At 43.5% G+C, this 12,946-nt stretch overlaps 1 protein-coding gene and 1 long non-coding RNA gene across 2 annotated transcripts in view; one reads left to right on the top strand and one right to left on the bottom strand.

Annotated features, from left to right (window-relative positions):
- The window catches only part of LOC130275297 (uncharacterized), a 42,629-nt gene extending 33,995 nt beyond the window's left edge, over nucleotides 1-8,634 (top strand). The window contains exon 4 of the long non-coding RNA XR_008844724.1: nucleotides 8,194-8,634. This is a non-coding gene — a long non-coding RNA (uncharacterized LOC130275297). The remainder of the gene's footprint in view (nucleotides 1-8,193) is intronic.
- Nucleotides 1-12,946, bottom strand: part of PLPPR4 (phospholipid phosphatase related 4) — a 169,793-nt gene that overhangs the window by 104,801 nt on the left and 52,046 nt on the right. Inside the window, exon 2 of the mRNA XM_056523110.1 lies at nucleotides 718-903. Coding sequence (XP_056379085.1) covers nucleotides 718-903 — 186 coding nt within the window. The remainder of the gene's footprint in view (nucleotides 1-717; nucleotides 904-12,946) is intronic.

The following is a 12,946-nucleotide window of genomic DNA, read 5'->3' as shown; positions in this document are numbered from 1 at the left end:
CCTGATGACTGCCATTTCTTAATTACATTCCGAACAGAGGATATTGACATCTGAAAACGTTTTGCTATCTTCTTATAGCCTTCTCCAGCTTTGTGAGCGTCAACTATTTTCAGTTTCAGATTTCTAGACAACTGCTTAGAAGAACCCGTGGTGCTGATTGTTGGGGCAAGGTCAGATGAGTCTGGGCATTTAAAACCTTTGAGATTGACATCACCTGGTCTTCCCAGATGATGATTGAGAACAATCCATGACACTGGCCGGTCTCAGCTTTGCAAAGGGAGCAGTGCATGCTATAAATTCTGCAGGGTGCCCAAACTTTTGCAGACGCCATTTTTTGTTTTCTGTTATTTTGAAAGTTTAGATGATGGAAATAAAATGTAACTTTTGTTGACATATTATAAGAATGTCTAATCTGTAATTTGATGCCTTTTGGAGATTTTTCCATCTTTCCTTGGCTTCTTTATGCACATTAATACAAATATTTACCTGGGGTGCCCAAACTTTTGATCCCCACTGTATATAGATACTATAGATAATGATATAGATAATAATGTAGAGAATAATATAGATAATAATATAGACAATAATATAAATAATTATAACAATATAAATAATAATATAGATAATACTAAAGAGAATAAAATAAGTAATAATATAGATAAAAATATATATAAAAATATAAAGAATAATATAGGTAATAATCAGTTATTTACTCACTGTGGCTGCAGGTCCTGCGAACGCCAAACAAAGTAACATGAGGAAGGGGATGGACTCCTGGGTGGGCTCTATATAGGGCATACTGAGGCTTCTGTCATAGCAGCTGAACCCCGAATGGACTGGCTTGAAGACATCGGTCAACTCCAGAAAGTAGAGGCTCACCACCGAAGAGGCCAAGATGGGCAGCTACAGGGGAAGAGAAGAATGACAGCATTTTATTATGTATATAAGGAATAAAAGTACAAAAACATGTAAGATAATTCTGTGTGAAAGACACAAAAAGAAGCCAATTATCCTGTGAAGGTTAAAAGGGAGAATACTGACTATCTGCGATTATCTATAACCGTACAGGTATAATGCACAGTGATGTCACAGTACAGGGATAATACACCCAGTGATGTCACAGTACAGGGATAATGCACCCAGTGATGTCACAGTACAGGGATAATATACAGTGATGTCACAGTACAGGGATAATACACCCAGTGATGTCACAGTACAGGGATAATACACAGTGATGTCACAGTACAGGGATAATACACACAGTGATGTCACAGTACAGGGATAATACACAGTGATGTCACAGTACAGGGATAATACACAGTGATGTCACAGTACAGGGATAATACACCCAGTGATGTCACAGTACAGGGATAATACACCCAGTGATGTCACAGTACAGGGATAATGCACCCAGTGATGTCACAGTACAGGGATAATACACCCAGTGATGTCACAGTACAGGGATAATACACACAGTGATGTCACAGTACAGGGATAATACACAGTGATGTCACAGTACAGGGATAATACACCCAGTGATGTCACAGTACAGGGATAATACACCCAGTGATGTCACAGTACAGGGATAATACACCCAGTGATGTCACAGTACAGGGATAATACACCCAGTGATGTCACAGTACAGGGATAATACACCCAGTGATGTCACAGTACAGGGATAATACACCCAGTGATGTCACAGTACAGGGATAATACACACAGTGATGTCACAGTACAGGGATAATACACACAGTGATGTCACAGTACAGGGATAATACACACAGTGATGTCACAGTACAGGGATAATACACACAGTGATGTCACAGTACAGGAATAATACACACAATGATGTCACAGTACAGGAATAATACACACAATGATGTCACAGTACATGTATAATACACAGTGATGTCACAGTACAGGTATAATACACAGTGATGTCACAGTACAGAGATAATACACAGTGATGTCACAGTACAGGAATAATACACAGTGATGTCACAGTACAGAGATAATACCCTTAATAACCACTTTGGGCCAGGCACCAATCACTGGTGCACTGGCCCTTTAAATCTAAGAGTCCTAGAGAGTGGGGATGCACACACTGAGACGCCGGAGCGCTGCCTGGGGACACACGCTGTGAGCGCTCCCAGGCCAACAGGGGGCCCGGAGCGCTCAGCGTAACAGTACCCCCCCCTTTGGTCTCCCCCTCTTTTTGGTACCAAAGAACTTGAGGCTGCGGCCAAAGCATGAGGACCCCCAACTCTGGATTTCTCCGGTGGTCCAATCCAGGACGGGACAATGGCGCTGAAGCCAGGGCAAACCAAGGAGGAGTTCAGAGGGTCAAAAGGGTAGAACAAAGAACTCCAAACTTTCAGTATGCAGAAAGCCAATGTCCATCTGTAGAGGTGGAGTGCGGTACTGGACAGTAGTAGTAAGTCTCTCTCCATTGACTGTAGAGATGAAGAAAGGCTTGGACAAACGGACCACAGGAATTTGATGCTTGTCTATCAAGGAGGCATGGATGAAATTGCCGGCAGATCCAGAATCCAAGAAGGCTGTGGCAGTGAAGAAAGACTTGGCAGGCACGGAAAGCTGCACAGATACCGTCAGGCGTGGAGAGGAAGAATCCACACCTAGCAACAACTCTCCTACGTTTACTAGGTGCGTGCGTTTCCCAGAACGCGGAGGACGGAGAGGACAGTCTCTGAGGAAATGCTCGGTACTAGCGCAGTAAAGACACAAATTTTCGAGTCTGCGACGACTCCGTTCTTGTGAGGTCAGGCGAGACTGGTCCACTTGCATGGCTTCCTCGGCGGGAGGCCCAGAGAAGAGGTGCAGTGGACGCTGAAAAACCGGAGACAAGCGAGTATAGCGTCCTGTACGAGCCTTCTCTCTTTCTTGAAGGAGTTCCTCTTGTCTCTCTGAGAAATGCTTGTCAATCCTTGTGGCCAGGAGAATGAGGTCACCAAGGTTAGCAGGTATCTCACGTGCAGCTAGAACGTCCTTAATCTCACTGCTTAGTCCCTTCTTGAATGTAGCACATACGGCTTCATTGTTCCAATTCAACTCTGAGGCGAGAGTACGGAATTGGATGGCGTAATCACCCACAGAAGCGCCTCCTTGGGTCAAATTTAGCAAAGCTGTCTCTGCAGAGGATACCCGGGCGGGTTCCTTGAATACACTCAGAAACTCCCGACAGATGCGCTGGACGGAGGTTGTGGCAGGATCAGACCGGTCCCATAATGGTGTAGCCCAGGTCAGGGCCTTCCCGGTGAGCAGACAGAGTATGAATGCTACCTTAGCACGCTCAGAAGGAAATAAGTCTGCCGACATCTCGAGGTGCAGAGAACACTGGGTAAGGAAACCACGGCACTGTTTCGGATCTCCAGCATACTTCTCAGGCAGGGACAGGAGTACTCTGGAAACAGTTGCTGGCAGAGGAGCAGGAACAGGCGGTGGAGTAGGCTGCTGCTGGGTAGAGATGATCTGCTGCAACATGGCGGACATCTGCTGGAGCTGGCGGGCCTGCATGGCAACGACCATAGGCAGATCCATAGGATCAGGTACCTCAGTGGAATCCATGGCCGGATCTTACTGTCACGGTCCGGTCAGATGGCAGGAGGTGGATCCACTGGACCGGAGGAGAGATGGCGTGGGCCGTACCAGGGGAACGGAGTCTAAAAGATTACTGATTTTCACCAGAGCCCGACGCAAAGCGGGATGGTCTTGCTGCGGCGGTAATCCCCAGGTCGTTCCACCCGATAGCGACTCAACTCCTCTGGTTGCTGAGATAGACGCGGTACAGGAGGGATAGGCAGAAGCGTAGTCAGACGTAGCAATGGTCAGGGCAGGCAGCACAGGTTCTAAGGCGGTAGTCACGGGCAACGGGTCGGCAACAGGAAGGGTAACACTGGAACAACAGGGAATGCTTTCACAAGGCACAAAGATCCGGCAGGAGGCTGTGGGAGGAGAAGGTATTTATAGGCAGTGCACAGGTGGAGGCCTAATTAAGTCCAACCAGCACTGCCTCTCACAAACCTTAACCCTTAATAACCACTTTGGGCCAGGCACCAATCACTGGTGCACTGGCCCTTTAAATCTAAGAGTCCCGACGCGCGCGCGCCCTAGAGAGTGGGGACGCACGCACCGAGACACCGGAGCACTTCCTGGGGACACACGCTGTGAGCGCTCCCAGGCCAGCAGGGGGCCCGGAGCACTCAGCGTAACAACAGTGATGTCACCGTACAGGGATAATACACAGTGATGTCACAGTACAGGGATAATACACAGTGATGTCACAGTACAGGGATAATACACAGTGATGTCACAGTACAGGGATAATACACAGTGATGTCACAGTACAGGGATAATACACAGTGATGTCACAGTACAGGGATAATACACAGTGAAGAAGCCCCCTGAAGAAGCGGCATAATAGCGAAACGATTGTTGGGGTTCAGGTGTAGGTATGGTTTGGCTCCCTTTATTGTATACTTTTGGCAGGTATTATTCTTGTATCCTACCAGCTACTGCGGCATTCACTCTTTATACTTGTATATTTTGATATATTTGGGTCCTACCATTGTCCTATATCTTTGTATGTCTACTAGTGCCTATTTATTGCTACTACTTTTTTGTTTTAATTTTATTTTTTATTACTAAATTACATAAATAAAGTTTATTTTTTACATTCTATTACTTTTCTGTTTTATTTGTGGTATGGTTCTCTTTTTGGTGTTATAAGTTTAAATACGTACCCTTACCTACTATATATGTAGGGTTATATATATCTTTGGTGACATAATACACAGTGATGTCACATTACAGGGATAATACACAGTGATGTCACAGTACAGGGATAATATACAGTGATGTCACAGTACAGGGATAATACACAGTGATGTCACAGTACAGGAATAGTACACAGTGATGTCATAGTACAGGGATAATACACAGTGATGTTACAGTACAGGGATAATACACAGTGATGTCACAGTACAGGGATAATACACAGTGATGTCACAGTACAGGGATAATACACAATTATGTCACAGTACAGGGATAATACACAGTGATGTCACAGTACAGGGATAATACACAGTGATGTCACAGTACAGGGATAATACACAATTATGTCACAGTACAGGGATAATACACAGTGATGTCACAGTACAGGGATAATACACAAAGTGATGTCACAGTACAGGGATAATACACAGTCATGTCACAGTACAGGGATAATACACACAGTGATGTCACAGTACAGGGATAATACACACAGTGATGTCACAGTACAGGGATAATACACACAGTGATGTCACAGTACAGGGATAATACACACAGTGATGTCACAGTACAGGGATAATACACAGTGATGTCACAGTACAGGGATAATACACACAGTGATGTCACAGTACAGGGATAATATACAGTGATGTCACAGTACAGGGATAATACACACAGTGATGTCACAGTACAGGGATAATACACAGTGATGTCACAGTACAGGGATAATACACACAGTGATGTCACAGTACAGGAATAATACACAGTAATGTCACAGTACAGGGATAATACACAGTGATGTCACAGTACAGGGATAATACACAGTGATGTCACAGTACAGGGATAATACACAGTGATGTCACAGTACAGGGATAATATACAGTGATGTCACAGTACAGGGATAATACACAGTGATGTCACAGTACAGGGATAATACACAGTGATGTCACAGTACAGGGATAATACACAGTGATGTCACAGTACAGGGATAATACACAGTGATGTCACAGTACAGGGATGATACACACAGTGATGTCACAGTACAGGAATAATACACAGTGATGTCACAGTACAGGGATAATACACAGTGATGTCACAGTACAGGGATGATACACACAGTGATGTCACAGTACAGGGATAATATACAGTGATGTCACAGTATAGGGATAATACACAGTGATGTCACAGTACAGAGATAATACACAGTGATGTCACAGTACAGAGATAATACACAGTGATGTCACAGTACAGAGATAATACACAGTGATGTCACAGTACAGAGATAATACACAGTGATGTCACAGTACAGAGATAATACACACAGTGATGTCACAGTACAGGGATAATACATAATCATGTTACAGTATTCAGTAAAGTCTGGTTTTTGGCTTTCAGTAATATTGATTATTTCCACATAATAAATCTAGTTATATTAGTTAAAATGCTACATAGGAAAAGTATCTTTAAAAAAATAATGAACAATCAAAACATGAAAATATTATGAAGCGAAGTGGGAAATTTATAAAAACCTGGAGAGAAGAAGTGGAGCAGTTGCCGATATCAACCAATCAGATTGTTTCTTTTATTTTTTTAAAAGGTCTCTAAAATATGAAAGAAGTGATCTGATTGGTTGCTATGGGCAACTGCTCCACTTCTTCCTCTACAGCAGGGGTCTCAAACTGGCGGCCCTCCAGATGTTGCAAAACTTCAACTCCCAGCATTCCCGACAGCCGTCAGCTGCAGCAAATGTCTGTCTGGGCATGTCCTGGGATGTGAAGTTTTGCAACATCTGGAGGGCCACTAGTCTGAGACCCCTGCTCTACAGGTTTTTATAAATCTCCCCCAATATGTGCAAAATATATTAAGCAAGTCTAGTAAATAATAAAAGAAGCGATATCAATAAGATTCTAACGTATGACATACACAACGTCTCACAGATTCCTGACACAAGGATATTGGCCCCGCGGGACCCTAGAGATCTTATCAGGGAGAGGGGTGCCCAAAACTTCTATATTTGTGTCTTTTATTGTAAATTAGCACAAAACTAGAAGGATGAGTGATAAACATATAATCCCACCGTGGGGCTCCCTGCCCTCCCTGAGGTATCACCACATGGACCTACAGGGACATCAGCTGCTCCGAGCATGAAATGGAAATATATATGTGACTTCTCTATATCCCCCGACTCTGCCCAAAACATCATCTACAGACACATAGAGGCCAAACTAGGAGGATGGTTAGTAGTTTTTATTTGTTTGAATGATTACTTTAAAAAGAAAGAATATACACAATGTATCCAGAAAGTCTTCACCCTAATCACTATATACAATGCATCCAGAAAGTTTTCTCCCTAATCACTATATACAATGTATCCAGAAAGTCTTCACCCTAATCACTATATACAATGCATCCAGAAAGTCTTCACCCTAATCACTATATACAATGTATCCAGAAAGTCTTCACCCTAATCACTATATACAATGTATCCAGAAAGTCTTCACCCTAATCACTATATACAATGTATCCAGAAAGTCTTCACCCTAATCACTATATACAATGCATCCAGAAAGTCTTCACCCTAATCACTATATACAATGTATCCAGAAAGTCTTCACCCTAATCACTATATACAATGTATCCAGAAAGTCTTCACCCTAATCACTATATACAATGTATCTAGAAAGTCTTCATCCCCAATCACTATATACAATATATTCAGAAAGTCTTCATCCCCGGTCACTATATACAATGTATCCAGGAAGTCTTTATCCCCGGTCACTATATACAATGTATCCAGGAAGTCTTTATCCCCGGTCACTATATACAATGTATCCAGAAAGTCTTCACCCCCAATCACTATATACAATATATTCAGAAAGTCTTCACCCCCAATCACTATATACAATATATTCAGAAAGTTTTCACCCCCAATCACTATATACAATGTATCCAGAAAGTCTTCATCCTCGGTCACTACATACAATATATCCAGAAAGTCTTCATCCCCAATCACTATATACAATGTATCCAGAAAGTCTTCACCCCCGGTCACTACATACAATGTATCATGAAAGTCTTCACCCCCCGCCCCCCCAGGTTACTATATGCAATGTATCCAGAAAGTCTTCAGCCCCGTTCGCTTTTGTCACATCTTTTTATATTGCTCCTTGTGTTCCCATCATTCTGCCCTGTATACCCCATAATACCAAAGTGATCACAGAATGTTACAAATACTTATTTATTAAAAGGACATAAGTATACATACCCTTTACTCAGGTGGCAGCGATTACAGCCTCCAGTCTTCTTCTGGGTCACTCAGGGCAGAATTATGGGAAACCCAAGGGCCCCATAGACAGTAGCTGTGATGTCCTGTCTGATCTGACTCATTTCAATCACATTCAACAGGACATTTTTCAGCAGTTTGCTCTACAGCAGCTCTTCTGTGGGAATGGACCAGACGGGGCTTCACCCCACACACATCAATCAGCCTTGGGCCCCCCGTTGTCCTGTTCCTGGTTATCCTGTCTTGAAGAACTATTGACAGGTAGGAATCACTAAATCTAAACTAAACCAATCACTCAGAAAGACAGAGAAGTGACCTCAGGATCAGAGCACTGGGCGCATCACCCAAAAATGAGAAACTCAAATATATTGAAATATAAGAAAAATGGGCGACCTGTGGACTATCAGTAAGAATCCCACAAGCAACGATTCCAATGTAAAGTCATGAGAAAAAGAAAAATATAGATATGTTTCTATTCCAACAAAGCAAAACAACGCAGCGCGCTCTCACATGTACAGTGATGATAAAAGGAAAGTTCTGTAATTTTATGTATCAAGACATAATAAAAGGAAAAAATAATCTGATCCTTAGAAGGTCATAAAATGAACTGCAATGAAGTACAATGGAGAAAATGGGAACAAAGAAAAAACAAAATGCGCTCTATGTGCCATTACTCCCGAAAAAAACACAAATATGCAATAAGTTCTTATGAAGTCATCCTGCTCACCTGTGGGCACAACAACATCATCAGCATTGACACAACTATCTGGTGGGTCAGCAGGATCTCAAAGATAAGCCCGGCATCTCCAAAGGGGGTAGCGATAACGTGAAATCTCCAAAGTATCCAAAACGGAACCTCCTTACCGTCCTCTTCCAGCCAATTGAACCACAGTTCAATTCATCCCTGTATATAAAGGTGTATGTGACATGGACCTGACGAAGAGATTTATCTCGAAACGCGTTGTCCTTTCTTTATTACTAAATATCTATTTTATCAAGTCCATTTCAATGGTTAATTCTCACATCAGCTGTCCCTAAAGAGCGCCAGCGTGCAGCTGGCGCTCTTTAGGGACAGCTGATGTGAGAATTAACCATTGAAATGGACTTGATAAAATAGACATTTTCATTCCATCTACCCCCCAGAGCTCATCCCATATGGGGAGGATCCACCGGAGGATTCGTTTTGGATACTTTGAAGATTATAAAATGAACTGCAGATTCTACTGTCATAATTAATTTATTTATTTATTTAGAGATAATGGGGGAGATTCATCAAAATCTGTGCAGAGGAAAAAGCCTCTGAAAAATAAAAGAAGCGATTTGATTGGTTGCTGTGGGCAATTGGTTGACTTTTCCTCAACACAGGTCTGGAGGAATCTTCCCCTTTGTATCTATCTGTTCCTGATCAGTACTAAAACTGATCACATTCCTGGATTGGGAACCTGTCATCCAAATTTACCATACAGACTGTGTGGCAACACATTATGGTAAAATGTTCGGAAAATGTTTCTGCCGGCAACGATGGAAAAAATGTATAGTTTGAAAAGTATTTGTAAGTAGTCCCCTGGAAGGGACCCATCCTCCACTAGACCAATCTGCTCCGTCTGTATTCACGCCCCCTCAGTATGATTGACAGCCTGGGCACGGCCTTTATCATCACTCTACTGCGTCTTCCTAGGGAGCAGAGCGGTGACAAGGGCTGTCAGTCACTCTGAGGGGGCGTGATTACAGCCGCAGAACCAGAAGAGAACTTCTCCCCTCCAGGGGACTATTTACAGAGAGGTAGGGGACACCTTTCAGTCTGTATATTTTCACCATCACTGCAGGCAGGAAGTCTCCGAGGCACGGTAAGTAGTGTTGGGCACGAATATTCGCATTTCAAATTTTTAACGTGAATATCGCAAATTCGTGAATATTGCGAATATATTCGCTATATATTCGAAATTACAAATATTCACTTTTTCCGGCACATTCGCATATGCGTATATGGAAATATTCGCATATGCGCATATTTGCATATGGGATTATTTGCATATGTGAATATTCGCATATTCCTTCTTTTCACTTATGGGCCAATTAGAATGATGCAAATACACTTGTCAGAGGTTATCAACAACATCCCTAGCAACCAATAGGAAAGATGCCCCTCCCTCCCTCACTGTTTTCTTACTCGAATATGCGAATATGCAAAATTCGCGAATAAAGGAATATATTAGCGAAATATCGTGAATTCAAATATGGTCAATGCCGCTCATCATTAATGGTAAGGAAATTTTTTTTACCATGCATAATATGTTGCCACTTGCCTCGTGTTATATATGGTAAAATCTGATGACAGGTCCCTTTGACAATTATTTCATAAAAGCAACTCATTATATTTTAACAAGTAATAATTAACTATGATAGGTAACATATAATGGGCAACTAATTTTAAAATATCTACTTCCAGTCTAGTGCCTGTCACTCCCTGTGTAGTACCTGTCACTCCCTATCTAGTGCCTGTCACTCCCTGTCTAGTACCTGTCACTCCCTGTCTAGTAGCTGTCACTCCCTGTCTAGTGTCTGTCACTCCCTGTCTAGCACCTGTCACTCCCTGTCTAATACCTGTCACTCCCTGTCTAGTGCCTGTCACTTCCTGTCTAGTACCTGTCAATCCCTGTGTAGTGCCTGTCACTCCCTGTCTAGTGCCTGTCACTTCCTGCCTAGTGCCTGTCACTTCCTGTCTAGTGCCTGTCACTTCCTGTCTAGTGCCTGTCACTCCCTGTCTAGTAGCTGTCACTCCCTGTCTAGTGTCTGTCACTCCCTGTCTAGCACCTGTCAGTGCCTGTCTAATACCTGTCACTCCCTGTCTAGTGCCTGTCACTTCCTGTCTAGTACCTGTCAATCCCTGTGTAGTGTCTGTCACTCCCTGTCTAGTGCCTGTCACTTCCTGCCTAGTGCCTGTCACTTCCTGTCTAGTGCCTGTCACTCCCTGTCTAGTACCTGTCACTTCTTGTCTAGTGCCTGTCACTTCCTGTCTAGTGCCTGTCACTCCCTGTCTAGTACCTGTCACTTTCTGTCTAGTACCTGTCACTCCATGTGTAGTGCCTGTCACTTCCTGTCTAGTGCCTGTAACTTCCAGTCTAGTGCCTGTTACTCCCTGCCTAGTGCTTGTCACTCCCTGTACAGTGTCTGTCACTCCCTGTACAGTGTCTGTCACTCCCTGTCTAGTACCTGTCACTCCCTGTCTAGTGCCTGTCATTCCCTGTCTAGTAGCTGTCACTCCCTGTCTAGTGCCTGTCACTCCCTGTCTAGTGCCTGTCACTCCCTGTCTAGTGTCTGTCACTCCCTGTCTAGTACCTGTCACTCACTGTCTAGTACCTGTCATTCCGTCTAGTACCTGTCACTCCCTGTCTAGTGCCTGTCACTTGCTGTCTAGTACCTGTCACTCCCTGTCTAGTGCCTGTCACTTCCTGTCTAGTGCCTGTCACTCCCTGTCTAGTGTCTCTCACTCCCTGTCTAGCACCTGTCTAGTACCTGTCTAGTACCTGTCACTCCCTGTCTAGTGCCTGTCACTTCCTGTCTAGTACCTGTCACTCCCTGTGTATTGCCTGTCACTTCTTGTCTAGTGCCTGTCACTTCCTGTCTAGTGTCTGTCACTTTGCTCTACGGGAGAAACTCTATTGACAAAAGGATAATTGGGTTCACTATCCTACACCAGCCCACCACATGCCATAACAGTGGAAGGACTACTACTCCCAGCTGACCTGTACTGCAACTAGCCCCATTCCCAGAATAAGAACACACAATAGGATCACCTCAGCGGAAACAAGTTTTCTGTTCCAGTGAAGAGTTAATAAGTTTATAAGACAATTTAATTTAACTTAACTCAACCTCACAGACACGTTGGGGCCATAAAGGGAGAGTTATAAAGTCGTAGTTTCGCTCTTCTAAGAGACGTATTTGGCAGCGGCGAATCGCTTGTGGCGCGTGTGGCTTTTCTCATTACTCCCGTAATTATCAGACGCGCTGCCTCCGTTCTGAACTCATTGAAGTCGCGGATGTTGTCTGTCTGCGCAGTAATTAGGAGTCTGTTTGTTCTTACAGTAGATAGCGGCGACTCTTCATACCGCAGGACGGATTCAAAGAATAATTTAGGCTGTTTTTTTTTTTTTATCCATTTGGTTTATGAAAAGGTGGAAATGTTCTAAACAAGACAACAATAACAAATATGGCTGCAAGCAGCTATCCGGTGGCCAAGCTGCAGAGCTGGGGAAGAGCCCACCATTGCCGGGACTCCCTATGGTGGAGGAGGGGATCACGGACATTTGTGCTTATTTTCACGCTGTCCTGACCAGCATTTTCAGAGAAAACTATGTATGGAGAATATTATGCAATCCAATATGGCTGCTAAACCATGTGATCATTTGTGGTACAGAAAGTGATCATTAACGTGTGTTCTAATTTTCACTTTGTTCTGACCAGTTATTCCAGCAAAAAATGATGTTGGAAGAATATTGCACAATCCAATATGGCTGCCATTGCATGTGAATAATCAACGTCTTAAAACCGTGTCTGAGTCAGTAACTTAATATAGAAAACAGGAAAAAATTGGAACGTGTGAAAATCCCAAGAATGACCAATATGCCAAAAGTATTCCTTAAAAACAGTTTGGCTTTTATTGGCAACATATAGAAGGGTGCGAGCGGTCCCGGCAGCATTAACCCCCTAGATGCCGTGATCAATCCTGATCACGGCATCTATGGTGTTGACAGGGGGATCGCTCTCCCACTGTTCACCAACAGCGGCGCCGAGATTCGAGCGTTGGTTGCTATGGTAGCAGGAGGTCAGATCATGACCTCCTGTCTGCCTGCTACGGAAGCCTGTGAGATCCAG

The sequence above is a fragment of the Hyla sarda genome, chromosome 6, assembly GCF_029499605.1.
Source record: "Hyla sarda isolate aHylSar1 chromosome 6, aHylSar1.hap1, whole genome shotgun sequence".
Taxonomy (NCBI): domain Eukaryota; kingdom Metazoa; phylum Chordata; class Amphibia; order Anura; family Hylidae; genus Hyla; species Hyla sarda.
The sequence above is the reverse complement of the archived record's forward strand: the minus strand, read 5'-3'. Positions and strand labels throughout refer to the sequence as shown.